This window comes from Eublepharis macularius, chromosome 8, assembly GCF_028583425.1.
Source record: "Eublepharis macularius isolate TG4126 chromosome 8, MPM_Emac_v1.0, whole genome shotgun sequence".
NCBI lineage: Eukaryota > Metazoa > Chordata > Lepidosauria > Squamata > Eublepharidae > Eublepharis > Eublepharis macularius.
Genome location: NC_072797.1, coordinates 26254855 through 26280146, shown reverse-complemented (window position 1 = coordinate 26280146; position 25292 = coordinate 26254855). Strand labels below are relative to the sequence as shown.

General features: G+C 43.4%; 1 protein-coding gene across 1 annotated transcript in view; it reads right to left on the bottom strand.

Annotated features, from left to right (window-relative positions):
• The window catches only part of GHR (growth hormone receptor), a 190310-nt gene that overhangs the window by 83833 nt on the left and 81185 nt on the right, over positions 1-25292 (bottom strand). Inside the window, exon 2 of the mRNA XM_054986473.1 lies at positions 17296-17382. Coding sequence (XP_054842448.1) covers positions 17296-17365 — 70 coding nt within the window. The 5' untranslated portion in view covers positions 17366-17382. The remainder of the gene's footprint in view (positions 1-17295; positions 17383-25292) is intronic.

Sequence of the window (25292 nt, the reverse complement as noted above, 5' to 3'; positions counted from 1 at the left end):
AGCCATTTTCTCCAGGGGAAATGATCCCTGTAGTCTGGAGACTGGTTGCAATTCCTAGAGATTTCCAGGCCCCACCTGGAAGTTGGCAACCTCAGCTATTGATCTCTGTCATCTGATAAAGCATCTTTGCTTTTAAAATCAATGTAGCATTTTCACTGTGTCAAGCTCTTGTTTCCAAAGTGGGTTGTATAAATCACTTTTGAAACAAATTTGAAAGCAGAACAAAAACACAATAAATAAATAAACAAACAAACAAATGAGCAAACAAGCAAGCAACCCGTGGTCTCACAAGGTCAACATGTTGGTACTTGCTGCCACAGATTCACAATCTGCTTTTCAAAATTTCAAAGCACTCTTAATGTTTTCTGTGAATTTCTGGTACTAACAGCTGTACTTACCTTCTCAACCCCCTTAATTATGGGACTGCATAATAGTTCATGGGTTGCCATGGGTGGCAAAGTAGTTGGCTCTGAACAGGCACTGCATTATGAAGTGCCTGGCATAAGATCAACACAGCTGCTTGCTAACAGGATGCATTTGCATATAATGGCTCCATCTTTGCAGAATGGATGTTATCATAAATGGGCTTCAGCTGCCTTTTAACTTCATTACTCCAGCCATTTCCATTGAGTACCAGGCAATTTGAAAGGACAAATTGTGAGCAGGAGTTGATTTGAAAAATAAAAAAGAAAGAAGAAAATTCCCTAGACTTCTTCTAAATTATAACACCAGAAAATATGCCAATGGCATATTTAGCTGAAAGACTCCCCCCACCAAAGCTCTATAAAAGCCGCTATAACCACCATAGACTGTTTTGACTAAAAGCCTTAGAGCCCTTGCCTGTCAAACTGAATCCTGATTTGGGTACCTGACGATTTTTCATATATATCAAGAGCAAGAATAAACCAGTGTTCTCAACCTGCTTAAAAAAGTCATTATCTTCCTTTTAATTGATTCAATGATTATATTTGCATATAACATTAAGTGAAGAGGCAGAGAACACAGCAAGTGCTAGGAAAGACTTGCTTGGTTCAAGTCAAGACCTGCCTGTCAGAATAAATGTACGATCTAAATGGGCCTATGGTCAGCATATAGCAGCATAGTGTAGTGGTTAGGGTGTCAGACTAGGATCCAGGAGACCGAAGTTCAAAAGTTCTTTGGTGAACAAGGGTCAGTTGTTCTTTCTCATTCTGACCTCTACCTCATGGTGTTTTTCTCAGGAGAAAACGGAGAAGGGGAAAACAATGTTGTAAATTACTTTGGGCTCCTATTAGGGGATGTAGATTAATTAAAATTAAACAATAACTATAAAGCAGTCCAATATGTCCAACCCACAATATCTTTAGAGATTTAAGAGATCTCTGGTCGTGTGTGGTTGGAAACTGCCTGTGGAGACCTTCAGATTCAATTAACGACTGAAGGAAAGTACTGGTGTATGGAGAGAAGGGGTTTGCAGTACTAGAAAACGAGTACCAGCATTCTTAAAACCAAAAGAAACAGAATATTAAAAGAGTGTACCAGAGTGTTTGGGGAAAACACGGGAATAAAAGTCTCTAAGCATTAGAATTTAAGTATTTGTGAAGAGCATAAGAACTACAGTCTGTGCATGTACTGATTTTACCTCAGAGATAAAAAAGGTAAAGGTTGTCCCCTGTGCAAGCACCGAGTCATTACTGACCCACGGGGGAATGTCGCATCATGACGTTTTCTTGGAAGACTTCTGTTACGGGTTGGTTTGCCATTGCATTCCCCAGTCATCTACACTTTACCCCCAGGAAACTGGGTGCTCATTTTACCGATCTTGGAAAGATGGAAGGCTGAATCAATCTTGAGCTGGCTATCTGAACCTGGCTTCCACCAAGATTGAACTCAGGTCGTGAGCAGAGCTTGGGCTGCAGTACTGCAGCTTACTACTCTGGCCATTTCCACACATGTTGAATAATGCACTTTCAATGCACTTTAGCAATCCTTTGGAAGTGGATTTTTTGTTCCACACATGGGCCTTTTCCACACACGTTGAATAATGCACTTTCAATGTACTTTATTTATCCTTTAGAAGTGGATTTTGTGTTTCACACACAAAAACCCTGTTCGAAATGATCACTAAAGAGCATTGAAAGTGCATTATCCAACATGTGTGGAAGCAGTCATGGAAAAGCAGTTCCAAATGCTCACTAAAGAGTATTGAAAGTAGATTATCCAATGTGTGTGGAAGCAGCCATTGTGCCACAGGGCTCTACCTCAGAAATATCTATGTCGAATTACCTCAGAAATGTTCAGCCTCTAATTTCTCTTGACCTTTCCCCTCTAAAATAAATAAAATACTTATTTTTGAATTCTAAAAATGTCTCTAGTGCCATTCTTGCTGTTTAAGGACAAAGAAGAGGGAAAGAGAAGGAGAAAATGTCATACAAACAAAGTGCAAAATCACTTCAACTGGAGTAACTCTGTACAGGAAGTGGTGAAGACCGTCACCAAGTCATAGTGGGGTTTTCATGGCAAGAGACTAACAAAAATGGTTTGCCATTGCCTGGCTCTACAACTCTGGTCTTTGTTGAAGGTCTCCCATCCAATTATTAACCAAGGCTGACCCTGTTTAGTTTCTGAGATCAGGCTTGCCTGGGCTATCCAGGTCAGGGCCAGTACAGGATTCCACTGTAATAAATATAATATTAATAACACCAAGACATCAATAAATAATACAATTTACTAAGGATCTCAATGAGTGGACGAGAATCTGGCATACACTGAGGGTTCTTAAGGAACTCAAATGTGAAATTGTTGACCTACAAACCAGCATAATTAAATTGTCACTAACATCAAACCTCATGCCCAAAGATGGGGAAGTAGCAAATTTTTGAAAACAGGTCCACAGTTGATCCAGGAAATTATAGGACAGTTAGCCTAACATCTGTTCCAGTTAAGCCTGAAGAAACTGTTATTAAAGAAGTATTAAGCACAAAGGCTGTTGAGGAAAAATTGATATGGTTTCTGCAAAGGGAAGTTCTACCTCACTAACCTTTTGGAGTTCATTGAGCAGGTTACCAAGCTTGTAGATAAGGGTCAACTGGTAGATCTTATATACAACCCTAGGGCTGCCAGTCCTCCAGTGGGGGCAGGGGATCTCCTGCTCCCACCCTCCGTCCCCTGCCACCATTCACCTGGTTGGCATGAGGAATGGACCTGAGAGGCAAAATACCTCCTGGGCAAGCCTGCAGTGAGCACACTCCTGGCTGAGCATGATGTGCTCGTCCTGGGAATGCATTTCCGCAGCCAGCACGATGACATCACTCCCGGAAGTGCTTTGAAGCAGCGGGTACCGGGTAAGGGGACCTGGCAGTCCTAAACTCACCAAAGACTCCTGAGTAAGCTTAGCAGCGATGGTCTAAGTGGATGCATCGCAAGCTGAGAGTAGGAATAAAGGGACAGTTCTCATAATGGAGGGAAGGGACCAGTGGATTCCCACAAAGATTGGTATTGGTATCCGTGCTATTTAATTTGTTCATAAATTAATTCTGGACTAAGGGTCCCAAATTTGTGGGTTATACCAAATTATTCATGATGGTGAAAAGCAAGGTGGATTACGGAGAGCCACAGAAGGATCTCTCTGATAATGTGGCAAATGAAGTTCAATGTTGGTAAACATAAGGTAATGCACTCTGGAACTAAAGGATCCATTTATTTATTTAAAATATTTATATGCCTGCCCTTCTCTGGAGCAACTTAGAACCCAAGGAAGGTAACAACCAAATAAAAACAATTTGAGATAAATATTAAAATAAGAGATGTAAAATATTAAAAACCAGTCTAAAAACTCCTTATGCCCCCCTCCCCCCAGCATGATACTCCCCCTTTAGGGCAGGCTGCCCAAAAGCTTTCTGGAAAAGGAAAGATACATTATTTGTTTTATTGGGATCTTTGTGTCTCAAAGAACAAATAAATGGACTGAGGTAACAGCTTGGAGGCACCTCGTGTTGCTCCATCTCAGAAGCTGGTTTTGAATTTGGATCAAAGCAGCCATGGAGCTGGGAGTTCTGCCAATGGCACCCCAAGCATCTTTCTTCTTTAAGTGTGCAGGGCCAGAATATAGACTATGACCATGGTGTGAGTGGGGTGGAGAAGCCTTCCAGAACCATTTTCCTGACCTGAACTGGACTTATGAACAGGGATGGGCTGGCCATGTGGAGTACTGGGAAAAATACTGGTGGGGACAAGGAGACCAGTTTGCTCCTGTATATGGGCCCCCATACAGGTTCCTATACAGATCTTGTTGAGGACATGCATACTTGCATCAGTGGGGCAAGCAGCAAATCTGCAGGTCCAGTGGAAGTCAGGGAAAAGTGCTGAAGGTTTAAGGCCCCTCTCAGTGTGCTGTGGCCCTGATACAAATCAGAGCCCTGTTTGTCTGCTTTTAAAAGGAAAAGATTTAGGAACTCATTCCTGAAATTCCCAAAATGATGTGTATTGGGAACCTTTTATAGCCATAAACAGTTTAGGCCCAGCTTGTCTTAAAGTCCTGCAGTTCCTTCAATTCACCACACGATTGCTAAGATCAGGCAAGGAGGCCCAGTAGCGCCTACGTCCCGGGTTCGGAGGACAAGGATGTACAGCTGAGCACAGCCAAGAAGAGCCACTTGTACTTGAACAACTGGGTTCTGACTGTTTTACGGAAAAATAACATTGACCTCTGTGGTTAGTGCTGGCAGCTTTTACAAGAAGGCTTTTGATACCTATGATGCTTTGCAGGCAAATGCTGATGTGAAATGTTTGTTGAACCAGCAAATGAATAATTTGCACTTCAAAATCCAGCCCTTAAATTCCCACCAGCACTGAAGGATATAACGCTCAAGTGTTAAACACGATGCAAATTAATGCTCATTTTTAAATTACCTTGAGAAGCCCACCCCATCACAAATAGAAGGGGCCTTTTGCATGTTACCTAGTTCCTTTTACGCTGATAATTATGTTGGGATAATTCCTTTCTATTGCATTTTTTTTAAATGAAAAGGGTTGGATCTAATAACACCCTTGTGCCAAGTCTTCCTCCAACAGGACTTTGTTCAAGAAGAAAGACTTTTCTCTTTCAAAGGAAACCATTCTCCATCAGAAAAAGTCATTCTCCATTGAAGGAAATCTATGAGTCCCTCTACACGCTCAAGTGCAGGGAGACTCAATGTTAGCCTGGAAACATAGTTTAAAAAGACAGAGGCAGCAGAGATCACTCTTCAGAGGGTTTGTTAATTTCATCTTTGCTTCCCCTAAGGGGAGATGAAATTGACAGAGCCTTCGGGGAGGCAAAGATGAAATTAATAAACCCTCTAAAACATGATCTCTGCAGACTCTGTCCTTTTAAATTACCCTTACGTAGAGAGGTAAAACTGACAGAGCCTTTGGGGAGGAGAAGACGAAATTATCAAACCCTCTGAGGAGCAATCACCACTGGCTCTGTCTTTTTAAACTACAGTTCCTGGCTAACATTGCATCTTCCTACACTTGAGCATCCTCATGTAAGATGTCTTGTGTGGAGAGACTCCTTGTCCCTTAAAAAAAGCTCAGTAGAAGAGAGTCACAGGACCTAGTTGTAGCAGAAGGGAGTCCTAGGATCCAACCCTAAGGCCGCTATCCTACGCACACTTACTTGAGGTAAGATCAGTTTTATTCAGTGGGATGTGTGTGTGGAAATCAAGCAAAGATGCCTCTTTCATAAGGCCTTGTCAGAGATTCTGGTGCTTAAATGGGAAATCTCCTGATCTAAAGCTGAATCGCATGATCTGTGTAAAATAAGATTTTTTGTAAAATAAATAATAAATAATAATAAATAATAAACTGCTAAAAAAGAAACAAACAAATTGGGAGTACTAGCAACAAAAATGAGCGAAGTGGTAGGCTTACTGTGACAACATACAAAACAAACTCTTCACAAAGGACATATTTGTACATCCCTGCTGCTTAGGCATCTTAATAACAAAAACGTTATAGAGATACTCCATAGGGCAGCCAACTGGCAGTTTTCTATTGGCATGACCATTTTTTTCCTCCTCCTGAAGAGCTGCCAGATAAGGTGTTTTTTTAATATAATGGGGGAAATAGGTCAGATTTTAACCGTTTAGTGGCTTTTGCTGCCAAGAAATTTGCTGTGCTTCACCTCTAAGACCTTTGCAGCATTAGGCCTGCAGCCAAATTCAAATTTCATTTTTAACCCAGGCTCTTCTGTGCCCCCAAAGCAGCTTTTGCAAACAATGCATCTACCTTTTCAGCTTCCTCTTCCCTTCCGATATCGTCTCAGCCAGAGACAGACAGACAGACACAGAGAAATGGAAAGCTTGCACCTTAGATGAATTTGTCTTTTCTAATGGCTTTGGCTCTTGACTTTTGACTCCTTTGAGTCCTCAGCTCTACCCTAGCCAAAATGGGGTCTGCCCTTTGACCCCACTGAGTTCTGTCTGAGCTCTGCCCTGAGTGCTTTGTGCTTTCTACTGAGAAACTGAGGAAGTCTGTCAAAAATGGAGGCCTGGAAAAGAATGGATAAGAAAACATGGAAACCCTAACAAGCTGGCAACCTTAATAAGAACTATAAGCTCTTTTGTCTGGAAGACAATATGTAGTCAGGCCTTTTGTTCTTAGCCAATAGGTCAGTGCCATGTGCACTTCAGGCCCTCGCTGTCACCTGGCCCTGCAGATGCTTAGGGACCATTTATCAGATCAGGTCTCAAGTACAGTCACTCAGCTTGCCTCAGTCCTAAATAAACTGACAAACACAACAACTACTATTTATCTCCAGCCTCCCTTTCTCAACTGTGAAACTGGATTCACAAAACAAAGAGTAGTTGCAGGGATTGCTAAAAAGATTAACACATCAAGAACTAGATGGGTAGCTGTGTTAGTCTGTCTGTAAAGTAAAGGTAAAGCACCAAGTTATTACTGACCCATAGGGGGACATCACGACGTTTTCTTGGCAGACTTTCTTTTAGGGGGTGGTTTGCCATTGCCTTCCCCAGTCATCTACACTTTACCCCCAGGAAACTGGGTACTCATTTTACTGACCTGAGAAGAATGGAAGGCTGAGGGCCAAACTACAAATGACACAGGTTGGACACTTGTCAGCTTCCCTCAAGTTTTGATGGGAAATGTTGGACAAGTGACAGTTGAAAAGTTCATTGGACAGAAGTCAGAGAGCCAAGCTGCAAGACCAGGATGCCTACATTTTCCATCAAAACTTGAGGGAAGCTGACAAGTGTCCAACATGTGTCATTCATCACTTATAGCTTGGCCCTGAGTCAACCTTGAGCTGGCTATTTGAACCCGGCTTCTTCCAGGATTGAACTCAGGTCATGAGCAGAGCTTGGGCTGCAGTACTGCCGCTTACCAGTGGAAAAGAGTCCAGTAGCACCTATAAGACTAACAAAATTTGTGGTAGAGTATGAACTTTCGTGAGCCACAGCTCACTCGGGCTCATGAAAGCTCATACCCTACCGCTAATTTTGTTAGTCTTATAGGTGCTACTGGACTCTTGCTCTTTTCCACATCAAGAACTGTAAAGCCCTTCTCCTGCTAAAAATGCTATGTTAGTTTGGGTTAGTCCTGACAATCCAACATCTTCCCCAATTAAAAAGCCCGACAAAACTCAGGGTGATTAATTCATTTTTGCTCAAAGAAAGAGGTTATGATGGTTCACTGGAGAATACCTCTGATAAAAAGTAGAAGAAATTGAATCCTACCTACTTTGCAGAGAAAATTATTTGGTTAGGAATTGTTTTAGAAACAGACAGGAAGGCTTGTGCTCTGGACTGTACTCTCCCCAAATGCATCTTCCCTTGGAAGGAGGTCCTAAAAAGATTTTCCGGTATTTATTTTATTTATTCAACTTACATACTGCCTCTCCACTATGTCTGGTGATCGAGGTAGTTTACAATATAGTCCCTATCCCATGACACAGATTCAGAATCTGCCTCACTTCAAAAACAGTACATTTAGTGCACATTACTGAGAAATTGATTCCGCAAGATTTTTTTTTAAAATTAAGTGAGGATTAGTCCATTGCATTGCCAGAAGATGCTGCAATAGCCATTTGCACAGAGGACTTTTAAAAGAAGAACACGGACAAACCTATCAATGGCTATTAGTCATAACAGCTGCTGGGAGAAAAAGCCCAGATGAAATTCCTAGAGTGAATGCAAGAATTTTTTAATCAAGAAAAAAAGGAGAGAATTGTCCATTGCCCAAAGATGTTCCACCCTATGCCCAGTGGCTGAATCCCTTGAAAAAAAGTTGTTGCTGTTCTTTGCTGAAGTACCAAACCAATGGGAAAAGATCTACTAGTCCTCAAGATTCTTGCAGGGGAAGCAACTACTGCAACAACAGCCACCAGACTCTCTTTCAATAAAACTCACATAAAGCTGCCATAAACCAGCCAATAAATCTATTAATCTAGAATGGGACTGCCAATACAACATAACATGAAAGGCCTGTCTACATTAAAATATTTCATAGTTATCCAGGCGTAACATAAAGAATCAGGTAAAATGGAAAGTGATGGATAATTGATTCTAGAGAATCTGAGCCACAGAGCCTATGCCAAGCCCCTGTCAACCACAATTCTAAGCAAATACATGGAATTGACCATGGAAGAGGAAGAAATAGGGAAGGAAGACCCAATTTTTCTCCAAGTTTGTTCTTTCAATGGCATTTTGCTTGTAAACTATCCCCTTTCTTCAACTCAGCTGCCTGGACATGCCGATACACGCTTCAGTAAACGTGAGGACTGTCTACTGTAAAATGCTCTACTTGGGGCTGTGCTTGAAAACAATGCACAATATTCGATTCGTTCAGAATGTGCTGCCAGATTATCTGAAACTAGGAATTGTGATCACACAGTACAGACATTGAAATCACTACACTTGAGGGCCATTTGTTTCTGGGTTCCATGCAAGATGCAGGCGCTTATCTTTAAAGCCCTTTTTAGCTTGTCTTTGTGTTTTAATTGGTTATCCACCTTGGGTCCCTATTAGACATGGGCACAAACCAAAAACATTTAATGAACTAGCGGTTCGTGGTTCAGTGCTGCTGACAAACCCGAACTAATGAACCGAAACGAACATTTCCCACTGACGAACCGCTTCAAGGTTCGTGGGCGTCAGAATGGCCCATGTTGGACTTAAAGAGCCCATATTCCCAGGGAGTGTTTAGCAGGCTCTCTTCCAGCCAGCACCCAAGTTTGGTCAAGATTGCAATAGGGATCTTGGAGTTATACCCTCTCCAATCCGAGGCCCCCAAGAAACTCTCATTCGATACAATTAGAGCTACCAGTTGACGTTGGCCCAGTGTATAAGGGGTTGGCCGTCAGAACTGCCTATCAGGGTTTGCAGGGGTGAGATTGGAATGTCCATGGCTACAGAACACCCCCTTCCCCCTCCCTCCCCCTGGGTGTCTTCTCCCATGTAACCAATTGTAACCAATTTGCAAGGAATTTGGAATGGAATGGAAGGAAGACCTGCTGATCAAAGTAAGCTGGGATTCGATTTGGGTTTCCAGGGCGACAGAAAGAGTGCAGACAGAGTTCAGGCATTCCCCCAGCTCCATTTCCAAGGGAACTGATTGATGGTGCCTGATTGTCTGGCTTCACGAACTGTGGGAGAATGCAAAGAACTGGGCTTTCCAATGAATGCTGGTTCATTGGCCATGGACACTCACGAACCATCGGTTTGCGAACAGACGATCAGGCGGTTTGTGGGTTTTTTTTGGTTCATAATGCGATTTGTGCCCATGTCTAGTCCCTATACTTAAAAAAGAAATTGGGGCAGCCAGCTTGTAACACAACAGTATGTGTCTTCCTGACTTATGAATCATAAAGATAAGAGACCAACACCTCCTTCAGTAAATTCAAACTGAAAGCATGAGAAAATACTGAAGGATTATAGAACCAAAACCAATGTCTGTAATGGCATGTTGTCCAAACGCAGCTTTGTTTTTCTTGATCATGTGCTCTTATACACTTTTTTTCCCTCACAGAGTGCTGAATTATTGCTATCATAAGCTGTACTCCAGGGGTTGAAACTGGATCAAAGTTTATTGGAGAATCAAAACAGGATGTGTCCTCTTCCAACAGGGAGAGATCATGTTTTGAAAATGCCTAAATTGATGTGTTGTTCCATGCATTGGGATACATTCCTTAGCTTCTGTTCTACTGCCCTTTGCTTAACCCATACTGGTTTTATTCTACAAACTGGATCCATTATTTTCGTAGAATATTTTGGCAAATCACATTCTTTGTGCTTGATGTAATCACAATTGAGATATTGTGATTCTGAATTCTTTGATTCTGAATTTGAATGTATTGATGCTTTTAGTCATATTTAAGGAAGACTTTCCTTGACATATAAACTGCTGAAGTGCAAAAAAGATTTGACATGGTGGTGTCCAGTTAGAACAAGAGATTCTCCTAGGTGCATTACATTTATATCCCACAAGAGGGATATAAATACTTTAAAATACATGTCATTCATACCTCTTTACCTAAACATTTGGTTTTGTTGTGATCAAGGCTTTTTTTCTGGGAAAAGAGGTGGTGGAACTCAGTGGGTTGCCCTCAGAGAAAATGGTCACATGGCCGGTGGCCCCACCCCCTGATCTCCAGACAGAGGAGATCAGGGGGCGGGGCCACCGGCCATGTGGCCATTTTCAAGAGGTTCCGGTTCCCCTGTGTTCCTGCTGGAAAAAAGCCCTGGTTGTGATAAAGTTATCATGTGGGAATGGTGTCGTTATATGGGAAAGCATTTGTGTGAAATAATGACCATATGAAAAGCTCAAAATGTTTTCACACTGTCTCGAACACACTGATGTTTAATTCTTTCACATCGGTCTATTTTATATAGATGACTTCTGGAGGTGCTAAAGTGAGGTTGTAAAGGCCCAGTTTATTTTCTATCATGGTGCCATTGTTGCCATTGCAAATCCCATGGTGGGCTCCTATGCCACAGCACCGATATGTGAACACTGCATCATGTGTGTAGTCAGGATCATGTTATTTTGTACAACAGAGCCTGTGGCTCAATGGTGATAGGACACTGGTAGGGGAAGTAGCCGATCATCTGGGTTGCCAACAGAATATGCAACATCCATACATTATCAATACTACATGTGAATCAATCACGGAGCAAAGCTTCTAGTCATGTTGCTAGGTAACGCATATATTGGGCCCAAATCACTGTGAACGATGGTTTTCCACTTCACAAGTGAATGTGTGCAAATCAGATCTTGTAAAAGGAAGCAAGGAGAGTAATGGGCAACCTTTGTGACAAATCTGCTGTAAGTTGTGTTCAAAATGTGTCCCTCTAGTACATAAGGAGGCCGCTGCTCATGTTGTAGAACACGGAATGTCTTCTGGAAACATCTGCAATATGTAGTTTAAAAACTGACAGAATTGGGTCTTGCGTCTGATTTATCACATTATTATCCTGCACTTCAGCCAAACTTAGATTATAAAGTGACTCAGAGGAGTCAAAAACCAGTATAAACAACCATTAAAATTCAATACATATGTTGCCTGGGAAGCTGAATCCAGGCATGATGGAGGGGAGAACTAGGGTTGCCAACTACGGCTTGGGAAATTCCTGGAGATCTGGGAGTGGTGCCTCAGGAGGGGAGGGAGCTGAGTGGAGATGAGACGCCATAGAGTCCACCCTCCTAAGCAGACATCCCCCCCCCCCCCCGTGAAACTGATCTCCCTAATCTGGAGGCCAGTTGTAATTATGGGAGAACTACAGGCACCCCCTGGAGGTTGGTAACTATAGAAAGACATTGGCTGCTTCTTGCCCTGCATTTTATGATTCCAACGATGGCCAATGGCAGGTGGAAGCAGAGGTGGGGGGGAGACTCTCCTCTCAAAGCATGCTGGGAAGGAGCCAGGCAACTTGCTCTTGTCAACTGAAGGTCAGCCCCTTAATGTGTCTTTTTGGGAAAAAATGTAGTATATCAGTGATCTTAACAGATTTCTCTGTGGCCATGCTTTATTGTGCTTTGAGAGCTATGTAAACCCTGCCAAAATGATAGATGCTGGATGCAAAACCTTATTAACCCAAGTAACACTCAAGACTCTTAGAGAGTATAAGAGGCTAATGGAATCAGGGAGGAAAAAATAAGAAATTGTCTTCTCACAGGGGTGAGATCTGAAGCCTCTTTCAGCTGAGGGTGTTTGGGAGGTGAGTAAATTTGCTAGCAGCCAAAGAGAATGAAATTGAGCATATGCCATAACACAAAAGTGTGTTTGTGCCTGTGGGATTCATAAAGAAGCACACTGACTGGGTGGTTGTGTGGTATTTGTCAGACACCTGGCACCCTTCTGGGCTGCCAAAACAAAATGCTATCAGACATGTGACCAAGAAAAGAAAAAGTACATTCAATTGGTTCCAGTACGTTACACCTAAAGGAACACACTTTTTCAGCCTATCTAGCTTGGGGCATTTTAACAATTTTGACATTGTTAATGTGTTTAGGAACAGATTAACAGGACTCTTATGTTTCTATAATGCTCCCTTTTTTAAAAAAAATGTCATTTTCTCATCATTCACAGGCATTTGCTTACTGCTTGGAGTCTTCCGTACAATTAGTACAGCTGTGGTTTTTAATGAGCACTGAAAAGAGAGAGGCATTCAGAAACTCTTCCACCTCTCCCCCTTGATATAAATAATATAACCAAGTGGTTCAGAAGGAAAATTAAGGGTTGTAATGCTCTACATGTTTGCTTGGCAAGAAGGGCCAAGCACCGCTCTGCAGACAGCAGTGCTACAGTCTCATTGACTGTAGTGGTTAGTGTCAGATTAGCATCTGGGAGACCCAGGCTGGAAGCCTCACACTGCCTTGGAAGCTTGCTGGTTGATCTTGAGCTGTCACACATGCCTAGCCTAACCTACCGCATATCATTTTTGAGAGTACAACATGGAGAGAACAATGTAAGCTACTTTGGGTGCCCACTGGGCAGAAAGGTAGAGTATTAAGGAATTAATGAATGACTTAGTGGGGGGGGGACCTTTACCACATTATTTTTTGTATGTGTATCTCAGTTCTGTGCCACCATTAGAGAGCAATCCTAGGTAGGTTTACTTTAGGTCTAGTCAATGGTCCTAACTCCCAGGAATTTTTCTTTGGACTGTGTTATTTAGCTTATGATCGGGTAGCCTGCACCACAGAAGTCTCAAGCAGCACAGGCGGTATTGCTCTGTTGAGCTCCTGGAGAGGAAAAGTGACCTGGTGGGTGATGCAATGGCACAGTCAGGCTCTTCATCATACCTGGCTTTTCTGGGCTGCAGCGCTACCTGTTTGGTGGCTCAGTAGATTAATAGTAAATGTAAATGTAAATCAGTTGCAAAAGTCATAAAAGAGGTAGAGTGCGCAATCCAGGCTCGGTGTGACCCCTCCCCTCCATAACTGAATCTGAATGGAATGCCTGAAGGCAGATACTTCTGGTAATGAGATAACATCCAGAGTCTCTATTCCATCCAAGTCTGACTGAGTCAAATTTACATATGAATTCCAATTCAGCAGCTTCCCGTTGGATTTTGTTTTTGAAATGTTTCTGCTGAACTATGGTGACCTTTAAGTCCTTGATGGAACGTTCTGGTAGATCAACATTTCAAAAATAGTTATTTACATGGCCCTCACTCCCTACACTCTCTCCCCCCTCTCCTCACCACCAATATATCTCTGGCCGGTTTCTTCATACCCTCTATGCATCTGACGAAGAGAGCTGTGGTTCTCGAAAGCTTATGCTACAATAAAGTTGGTTAGTCTTAAAGGTGCTACTGGACTCTTTACTGTTTTGCAACTACAGACTAACATCGTTAACTCCTCTGGATCTATGGGCCAAGCTACACATGACGAATGACACTTGAACGGCAAGTGGATTGAGTGGAGGGCAAGTGAACAGGGAGAAATACACTTGCTGTTCAAGTGTCATTCGTCATGTGTAGCTTGGCCCTATGACACATCAAACAACTGTCCTTTAATAGATATGGGGGAGGACCCAGGGATTCTGTGGCCCTGGGCAAAAGTCCAAGATGGAGTTAAGCAAGGAGTGGCCCTTTTCTTCTGCAAAGAGGACAGGAACCACTGCTGTCTTCAGAAGCCACCTGTCTGAGTCCCATATGGGGCAGATGCAAGCACTATCAGGAACCTGCTCTTCTTCTTTCCCCCCTAATACGAGGATGAGGCTTTGGGTAGTCAGGCCCCCATCAAGCACAGGGCCCAGATCAGTTGCTCTGTGACAACATAACAGCCATTTTTATTTGCACTCTTTTCATTCACCTTTTTGTTCATCTGTCTTTTTATTCATCTGTCTGTGGCACGTAGCATCTTAAACTTCTCTAAGTTTTTTGTGGCAACGTGTTTGAAATAGCAACACCAGAGTTATCCATAGTCAAATACTATGCTATTAGAAGAGCTGCTGTTTTTTCTACTGCTGGTATGCTTGAAACAGTCAGAATAAAACAACATATTACAACCACAACAGAGTGGCTAAATTAGCAACCCAAACTGGAACAAAATAAGCAATGACTGAATTCCAAATTAAATTAAAATAGATCTAAACAAAAGTCTCAGCACTAGAACAAAACAAAAAAACCCTGAAAAACTTCCTGCCTAATTAGAAACATATTCTCAGGAGAATTAACCAGTGCATTATATGATAGCAGGACAGTATATATGATTAATAGGTATCAACCTATGAATGAAAGACTGCAAACACTCTTTCATTAAAAAAAGAACACACATTCTTTCATACGGAAAACGAACAGGGAGAAGGCTAGGCTAGCATCTCTCCTTGAGGTCTAGTTTCTTTACATGGAGAGACATTTTTGTATGGGGGGCGGGCGGCGGGGAAGCATTCAATGCTATCCCCCACCTGCAGTCTGAAGTGTTGCAGCCTAAACACGGATTTGTAACTTGTGCGTATTAGACCTAAATGACATCTCAGGAACAGGAGGGATTCCATACCCTTGGAGGATTCATCCCACACAATGGATCTTCACTTGTACATGTAACAGATGAGAGCAATATATTTTATAAATCTCATAATTTCCCCACTTCTAGTGGGTAAACCCCTGCCATTGATCCCAATTCCTTACCCTTGAGAAACTGAGGAACAACAGAAAAAATTATCTCCACAGTGATGCTCTAGGAATTTCCCCAGGGTTCTGTGGTCTTTACTATAGAGATTAGGAGAAATGCCTATAGCTTCACCTGGAAGTGATGTCACTTCTTCCTTAAACTCCACCCTCCCCAGGCACCGCCCTCAAAATCTCTTGGCATTTACTGGGGCAGTGTTGGCAGTTATTATATCCCACGTGGCTTCCACGTAGCTTTCAAAGAGGAGAGGGTTTTTCATAGCATTCACGACTCCATCTTCTATCTGTCCTCCTGTTGCCTTCTGTGGCTAGGGTTTCCCTGGGCGTACACCTATATTTCTGGAACCTGGTTTGCACTGATCTCTCCAGAAATAAACTAGAATTTCCCACAGTATGGATGGGAAGGACTCGGTTTCAGAACCTCCCACTCTGTTCTAATACCATTTCCTCTCTGAATCCCCTTGCACCCATCCATATCCCACTAACAGAATTTTTGCCAACTTAAAAAAATGGTAGTAAGTATATGGCTAAAGAGCTATAGTGATATACCTACTATCAATTTTAAAAAATAAGCTGAGGGGATCGCGAGGAAAGACTGGAGAATCACTTGGCGTCAACGCTCTGTTGGTACTTTGAATAACTCTGCATTCATAGCGTCAATGAGTCTACAATGGGGGATCACCCTATGTGGAAGCGCAGAAGAAGGGAAAAGCCATACTTCCTATTTTCTAGAATGCTTCTGGTACTGAAAGCATTCAACTCACCGATTCCAAAAGTGCAAGGCAGCTTACAGTCCTTTAAAACCAGGATGAAAACAGCAACAGCAATCACAAATGTAAAAATAAAACCTTCTCCAGTTGTCTACCACCTACCTCCCAAAGCAGTCAAAGCAAACAACCAAAGAACCATACATATGTCTTAATGCCCTAAACATATTCTGAATGTATGGGATGTATACTATTACTTAAAGACAGGGCCGGATAGATGGGGGGGGCAGGGGGGGTAGTCTGCCCCCGGTGCTGCCAAAGAGGGGGCGCCGGGCGCAGTCGCCAGCCCTGGGAGCGCGCAGGCAGCAGGACAGGGGGCATGCTTGCCATGCACCCCCTGTCCTGTGGGGCAGGCGAAAGGCAGTGAGGGTGGCTGGGAGGCCGCCTGTGCCCTTCGCCTGCCCCGCAGGGCAGGGGGCGTCCGGCTTTCCGCGCACCCCCAGTCCTGTGGGGCAGGCAAATGTCACAGACTGCCTCCCAGCCAGCTGCTGCTGCCAGCTCCATGGCATGCCGCCCTGCGTGATGATGTCACGGAAGTGATGTCATCACGCAGGGCCAGGAGTGTGTGCGCGCTGTGCGTGTGTACGAGTGGCCAGACTTTGGTTGCCCTGGGCACCAGCAACCGTAGATCCGGCCCTGCTTAAAAAACAGAGCTGATTCAACACAAATTGATTTTGTGTAGCTCGAGGCTCCTGCTCATGGCAGTTTCCACCATACTTTTAAGGAAGGTGGTACCAGTGTGGGTGGGCCCTGTAAAAACGTACACCTTCCAGTGCCTATGGATCTTCAACTGTGATCCTTCTCAAAAGATTGTACCAAATCAGCTTTGGGAAAGATGACAGCAAATCAGGAGGGATACAGAAGTAGGGCAAATAGAGGACTATTTCTTGTGCATGGTTCCCAAAACAGCACTGCTGCAAGGAAGCCAAAGTGGAGCAAAAACATTCATGTGAAAAAAAGCCTAGGAAGTAGATACTCATCTACACCAGTTGAAGGAAGTCAGTTCATGGAGCTGCTACTGAAAAAGCCCTGCTTTTTTTTTTGCTGCATATGAATTCAACTCCTATATCAAGGAAACACAAACCTGGACTTCTTGATGATAATCTCAACAAGTGAGCAAGTTTATGTAAGAATGGGTGATCTTTACAGTCTAAATTGCTGAATCAAACTTACAAGAAATGACATTTATCGAGACCTGCTTTAGAGACCTATCACCAATAGTCGTAGTATGAAGACTGCAGTGACTCACAATGCAATACTATGCAGGGGTTACTCCAGTTCAAGCCCACTTATTTTAATGGGCTTATACTGGAGTAACTGTGCATAGGATTACAGTGTAAATCTCTTATGCTAAGTACATCAAACAGAGCTTTAGTGTCAATGTCGGAAAGGCATTTCCTCATAATACTCACCCACACTTGTGGAAAGAGATTTGTTTGCAGACACCAGTGCCAAAGTAAACAACAATGGCCAAAGATCCATACTTCTGGATTCTGCAACTGTAAAATGAGACAACTGCATTAGGCTCTTTATAGCTAAGTCTTTTAAACATACAAATGTTGATTCACCTGTCTGCTAGTTTATTGGATTTCTGGATGGAGTTTGGCCAAGATTTATGAAGGAAGCAGATTATAATAAATGTTATTGCCTTGTAAAAGTCTACAATATATTAACAGTGTAAGAGGCAGGAAATCCTGGTCCTGGAGACTGCTGATCCACACATTACTGAAGGATTTTCAGGGAATATATCAATTGCGATCCAGCCAAACTTTTCACTCAAGCTCTTCCAATTTCCAGTCCAGCATGCCTTTTGCCCATCAAGGCCCCTGATCCCCAGATAGGGTTGTTAGTAGGGGGGCGCATAAAGGAAAAAAATGAGCCAACATTACATATAAAGCTTGTAAAGGCAGCTTCTGGAACACTGAACCAAATCTAGGAAACTAAATTGTAACGAGTCTCTCTCACTAAAAAGATCGTGTGTTTCATTTCATTTCATGTACCTTCCAGCAGCAGGGAGGCACTGAGATTACCCGGCAGGGCAGTAGCTTGTTTTCTGGAACACACCAATCAGATCCCAAGGGTAGAGAGACCTTATGTTCAAAGGTAACTCTGTTGGTGTGAAGGGGGGATGAGACCAATGGACATGAGTGCATCCCTCTCACCCCCGCCCCGTAGCTACTCAAGAAATGGCATTTTCCCTCTCCCTGCCAATCTGGTCCCTGCAAGGGGAGACCCCTCCTTTCCTATCAGCTTGGAAATATTTGGAAGGGATCATAGGTTGCAATTCAAAAGACACTTCCCTGGGAGTAAGCACTATTGAATAACATGGGACTTACATATGCATAGACCTGTTTAGGATTGCTTCCATAATCTTTCAGGGTTCTCTCTTTTTCTGAGTCAAATGCCAAACCTGTACCTACTCCTCCCTTTTAAAAACAAGGACCAGCCCCCAGTCGGGAGATTCCGCAAGAAGGATGCCAACCTGCAGGGAGGATGGAAAGCCACCGTGTGCTCAACAGGGCGCAAGCTGAACTCCTGTTTCGTATCTTGTCAAGAGCGCTATATACTGGTGGTTGTGCGGTTCAAGGCTGCACTCTCTCCTCTAGCTCCCAAATGGATATCAATTGTCAGATGTCAATTGTCAGATCTGGGGGCTGGGCATTGGAATGTGTTCATCATTTGACCACCATGATTAAGAAGAAAGGAGTGACTCGCTTCATTAAGAGACAATTTTGGGACGTCTTCCCCGGAAGGGAGTGTGGATTTTTTGTTGTGCAGTCCTTGTTTTCATTTTGTATTGAAAAGGAACAGGCTAGTGGCCTTTGTGATTAATATTGTTCATAAAAGTGGTCAGTAACTTACACCATAATTGTGTGTTGTACTTTGTAGACTTTATGTTAAGTTGCTAGTCCTTACTGTCATGGGTCTTTTGATTCGTTATCTCTGTTACCACGCAGTGTTCCCCTCTGTATATTTTTCAAGATGCTCATGAGCAACCCATATTGCCAGCTGAACAAATGGCTTTCTGCTTGTGATGGGGAATCAACTTTTGTGGAAGAGGAACAAACAACAACATTCGATTTATATAGCGCCCTTCAGGACAACTTAACATCCACTCAAAGTGGTTTACAAAGTGTGTTATTATTATCCTCATGACAATCACCCTGTGAGGTGGGTGGGGCTGAGAGAGCTCTGAGAAGCTGTGACTGACGCAAGGTCACCCAGCTGGCTTCAAGCAGAGGAGTGGGGAATCAAACTCAGTTCTCCTGCCGTTCCTAACCACTACACGAAACTACACCAAGCCATAACAAGGAATTAATACAGAAAAGGTATTCCTAACTGATCTGCAAATGTTTGTGACCCTCCATAACTAGGGAGGCTGTTGCATATGGCAGATTTAGGATTTTGATTTGAAAATTCTGATTTTGTTGTGAATTTGCTCCTCCCTTGTGCAAATGAAGTTTGAGAGGCTGTTTTCGCACCATTCCCTGCACCATTTCTCCCCCTCTTAACTTCACTTAATTTTACTGTTATTTTGGCTTCGATTACAGCAAAAGTAGAAATGGTTCAAAATGGTATCAGAGTAGTTATAAAAGAAAATAAATTTGGAAACAGTAGCAACAGAGGCAGTCAAAATGACAAAAGTCTGCAATGATATATAAAAAAAAACCCAGAAAAAAGACATTATTTGTACATCCCTATATCAGATCCCTTGTGAAGAAAATGCTGAGTACAGGGTTAAATACTATTCCCTGTGCACTGTTCTGCTAGGGAAAAGCCTTTTGTGCTGCCCTGGCAAACATATTTACGCATTCCTCTCAAACGACCTCATGGCAAAACTTCCAATAGCAAAAAAAAAAAAAAAAAAAAAAGAAGGCGGCGGCGGTGGGGAGGGGCACGTTTTAGTTCTGTCCTTCCATAATGAATTGAACACAGACTTCTACACAACGGGCTTTGAAGGCTTTCCTTCCCTTGTCCCATGGAAGGGCCAGCTGGAACAAATTAAATAGCTCCACCACTGCAAAAGGACTCCGGCCCCACAGCCATTCCTCTCTCGGCCATTCCTCTCTCGCAGTTGACAGCTGAGGCCAACTTGTCTAACCAATGGCAAAGGGCGTGATGCCAGCCACGAAAGAATTCTCCTCATTATCCCAAATACTGCTGTGCTTAAAACAGATATGCAACACAGCATTCAAAAGCAAGGCTGCCAGGACCTCACAGCTCATAACGTAACTCTTGGCCATCCTCTCAGAGAGTTATTACAGTCACATAATGCACAGTTTCTAAAATGAGAGATACCAAGGCAACGAGGTACGGTCAGGCTTACTCTCCCAATGGCCAGAAAGTCAAGGCAGAGGGAAAAAAATTATGTATGTCTGAGCAGATTTCTGCTACGTGGGGCTGCCTTTAAAAAGAGCTTGGAACCTTCAAGCGGTGCAGAATGCTGCTGGCAGGATGATTATTAAAATGGATGTTTGATGAGAGCTCATTTACCTGAGGCAGGGGTCCTTTAAAGGATTCGGAGGGCCAAGAAAACTCAGAGAGGCAAGACATCTTTGTAACATGAATGTTGTTTAATCAAAAACCATCCACGAAACAAATAAAGACAGCCGTTTCTTACATTCCTTTTAGTCACTGGAGGCATCCTACAGCAATGGCCATACCCCTGTGCAGAGCTTTTTTTCTGGGAAAAAAGGTGGCGGAACTCAGTGGGTTGCCCTCGGAGAAAATGGTCACCTGGCTGGTGGCCCCGCCCCCTGATCTCCAGACAGAGGGGAGTTGAGATTGCCCTGCGCGCCGCTCAGAGGCATGGAGGGCAATCTAAACTCCCCTTTGTCTGGAGATCAGGGGGCGGGGCCACCAGCCATGTGACCATTTTCAAGAGGTTCCGGAACTCCATTCCACCGCGTTCCTGCTGAAAAAAAGCCCTGCCCCTGTGTATGGTTCCATAGCACCTCCTGGTCTCCAGTGAAAGCCACTTGCTACTTCTTCTTTTTCCTTCTTTATACTCTCCTCAGCCTATGAATTGCAGCCTCCCAGGATAAATGATCCCTGGCAATCCCTTGGGCCAGGCTGGCTTGCACTGGCAGCTCTTAACCCTTTATTGGGAAGTCTGAATGACCAAAAAAAGAAGTCATCCTGTAGTCTACTCAAGGCTATGAAACTTAGTTGCCCACACACTGGAAACCAGAATATGGGCCACCTGATCACACCATCCCTAATTCTCCTCAAGTACAATTCGCCATTGGCACTACAGTGAGTCAAAGGGACAATATCATTCCACTTTGGCCTGTCTATACTGGCTCCCAATTTGTTTCTGGGCACAATTCAAGGTGCAGGTGTGGAGCTTTAAAGCCCTACATGGCTCGTTGGGACCACCATAACTGAAGGGCTGCCTACTCCCTTATGAACCTACTACAGTCACCTTTTGAAAACCTGCTTTGGGTGCCCTTATCTTCTGAGATTAGGCAGGTGACAAACCGAGAGGGCCGTCTCAGTTATAACACCAACTACAACAACAACAACAACAACAACAACAACAACAACAACAACAACAACAACAACAACAACAACATTCGATTTATATACCGCCCTTCAGGACAACTTAATGCCCACTCAGAGCGGTTTACAAAGTATGTTATTATTACCCCACAACAATCACCCTGTGAGGTGGATGGGGCTGAGAGAGCTCCAGAGAGCTGTGACTAGCCCAAGGTCACCCAGCTGGCTTCAAGTGGAGGAGTGGGGAATCAAACTCGGCTCTCCAGATTAGAGTCCCGTGCTCTTAACCACTACACCAAACTGGCACCAGAACTCTGGGAACTTTCTCCCAAGAGAGATGTGCCTGCCCCTTTATGTTGCCATCTTTATGTTGCCAGGAGATGTAGACTTTTTTGCTTCCTCTGGCGTTCCCTCAGTGATCTTTCCATCCCGCCTATGTTTTAACTGTTGTTCTTATTTGTGTGTGTGTGTATTTTAGCTTGGTTTTAATTGTTCTAATGATGTGGTTTTGTTTGGCCTTTTTAAAAGATGTGTTTTTATTATGTATGTTTTTCATCTGTGAGCTGTCTTGGCTGCCCTGTTGAGGGCAGAAAGGCAAGGTATAAATTTGGTGAGTAAACAAAATAAAAAATGGGACAAAGGAATTGCAACTGTTGAGGCTGATCCAGTTGGATTCTTACAGGTGACATGAGGTAGGAAGAGTTCATAGAAGGCTAAGGTTAAAAAGGTTAGTGGTAGGAACCGTTCGTACACTGTGCAGAGGAGGATAGGTGCACACAATGCAAAAGGAGGTTTGGAACAGGCTCTATACCAGCAAATGTACCACATGCAAATGTAAAACAAACTAACTGGTACAGGGAGGGACAGAATTAGTATTCACAACTGCTAGCTGAAACACAGGAAAAATGTGTGATAATGTGAAGCATTCCTTGGGGCAATGGTGGATTGCTCACTAGCAAGTATGACTGTGATAAGTGACTTTTATAGCATTCATTAGAAACTGGACAGGTTCTCTGCCCAAGCTACCCAAACAGCTCCTTGGAGTGATATAGCAAGGAGGATACTGCTACGCCACATGTGCCGGCCTGCCCTCAGTCACCAGCAGCACAGGAGGAGTTGATGGGAGCACCTTTCTCGGGTGACAACATCTCTTGAAATGATGCCGCATAGGAATGTACTCATGATGGCTTGCAAATTATTCAATGGATTCTGCTAATCATCTGAACTCCTACTAATCAGCACTCGTTAAGATGCCTCCAATATGGAGCAGCAACGGCAACCAAAATGTCTGAGGGCCAATGCAAAATGGGAGTGCATTCAAGATTACTAGAATGGCCGAGATCAGTGCATTAGCAAGCTTATCACACTGTTATTTTTAGACGCTAAATTATAATCTATGCGATGTCTCTTGCGATAATGTTACTCAGAACAGTGGCACCAACCTTCCTGCATTATAAATAGGCTGACCCCTTTTTGAGCAGACTGAAAGACAGCCAGACAGATGCTTACTTCACCTAATGCCATGATCCCCATCTGCAGAAAAGTTCACAGCCCTTGCCATCTTGTCTTTTACTGACAGGTGTTGTACCCAGGAGCAAAATGATTTAGGCCAAATTACATGTTGCATGAATTTGCATGTCTGTTTCCTTCGAAGATTTGTTGGGGCGAGTGGAACGGTGTTGCAATGGATAGCAAAAACCTGACATAGGTTGCTATCCTGTCCTTTGCGCATTCCAAATTATATTCCACAAAGTACACACTCTGTGAGTGAAAAAAGCTCAATGGTGGAGTACAATTCTGAAGGGGAAAATGACAGATTTCTTCCCTCTTCTGTTTTTCATTAATGCCTCCAAGTCTGCTTTTCAGGTTAACAAAACCCAAATAATAATAAAGAAATATGCAGTTATGCCCAACAACTTATCTAGTATATTTTTATCCCATCCTACCTCCAAAAAACTAGGGGTACAGCCTGGCAAGTGGTTTGGGGTTGGGGATATGGGGGACACAACATTGCACGCACCACTTCCGGTGCAAAACCGGGGTAGCTCTATTAATTGCTGGAAGCTCTGTGGCAAAACCATGGAGTTTCTGTCAATTCCCAGAGTGACCCTTTATTACTGCTGGATTTTCCTCAGAAGTGGCTACTGCCTTAAACAAAATTCTCATGCTGCTGCTTGGAGTGGCAGCATGTTACAGCAGTGGGGATTACTCAGGGAACTGGGAAGCCAAGGCAGAATGACTTGCTCAGAGTCTCATGGTAGTTGTGAAGACTAGAGCTACCAAACTCAAAGTGGGGCTTGGAGATGTCCTAGAAATGCAATTATCTCCAGACTGGAGGAATAGCATTTTCAGAGGGTGGATTCTGTTGCCCTACTGAGCTCCTTCCCCTCTCCAGTCTCTACCCTCCACAGGCTCCACCCCAAATCTCCAGGAATTTCCCAAGCTGGAGTTGGCAACCCTATTGGGGACCTAGGTCTCCTCAAACTGATCTTATCTCTACTATACACTAGTGGTGTTGTCTGTCGTTGCTGCCGTTTTTCCCTTTAATTTCTTTATCTCTAAATTCATGTTGTCTGAACAATCATTGATTTAAGAATGCATATATGACCTCAATCTGCTGTGTTGCCCTGAGATTAGGCTTCACAATTCCTGCTTGGGGCGACGTATCCTCTGCCCCAAGAGGGCTCTTCCCACCACCACAGAGCTGAGCAGCAGGAGAAAAATGAAGGCGAAAAAGGGGAGGGAGGCTGAAGACACTTTCTCGGAGACCGGAAGTGATGTCAGCATGTCACTGGGGACATTATGATGTCAGCAGAGAGGATCTACATGGCTTCTGTGAGTCTCCGATCTAATCTTACTTTACACTCAACACTACAGATGGTGGGAAAGAACTCCTCAAATACACATCTTGTTCTTTTTAAACTTTATAAATAAAAAGCCTCACTACTTAAAAAAAAATCCTTCATGACAGGGTGGCCAAACTCCAGGTGGTGACTGGAGATATCCCAGAATTACAACTCTTCTCCAGGCAATGGAGATGAGTTCCCTTGGGAAAAAATGACTGATTTGGAGGATCAGTTAGGGAAAGAGTTTATTAACATTTGAGGTGTCTCTGAGAACTGACTAGGCCACAACAGCTGCATTTGCTTATTGGCCACATGCCTGATGCGCCTTAACCAGGCACAGTTAAAACCTGAAGTCTAGTTTGGAGATACATAGCCAACTCTTAAAATTATGGGCACTGGCGGGTGACTGATTTTGCATTTGGAAAGGGTTTGGGCAGGGCTTTTTTTCTGGTGGTGGAACTCAGGCCCACATAATGATGTCACTTTGGGTCAGCTGGAACAAGGGGGATTAAAAAAAGTTTAAATTGCCCTCAGTGAAAATGGTCACATGGCTGGTGGCCCTGCCCCCTAATCTCCAGACAGAGGGGAGTTTAGATGGTGCGGAGGGCTATCTAAACTCCCCTCTGATTGAAGATCAGGGGGCGGGGCTACCGGCCATGTGAACATTTTCAAGAGGTGCCGGAACTCTGTTCCACCACGTTCCAGCTGAAAAAAAGCCCTGGGTTTGGGCAAGATTCCACATGGAGTTTCACAGCAATCAGATTTTAATCACTGGTCTTCCAGTCCCAACCTGACACTTTAGCTAGACCCCATTAGCTGTCTTAGTTCTAAAGGAGACTTGCATGTTATGTTGTTTTAACACTCTATTTATAGATTCTATTCATAGATTTTGTGAACTGGCCAAACTCTATCTGCCTAGTGTCCGATGCTAAGATATCTGACAACTTTGCTTCCTCCTCCTACCAATTAGTCCTGATAATAAACAGCAGTCCCTGTTTCTTTTACCCGAGTATTTGTGTGTGTTTTGGCGCAGCTGATAACCCAGCAAACCAGGCAGGTTT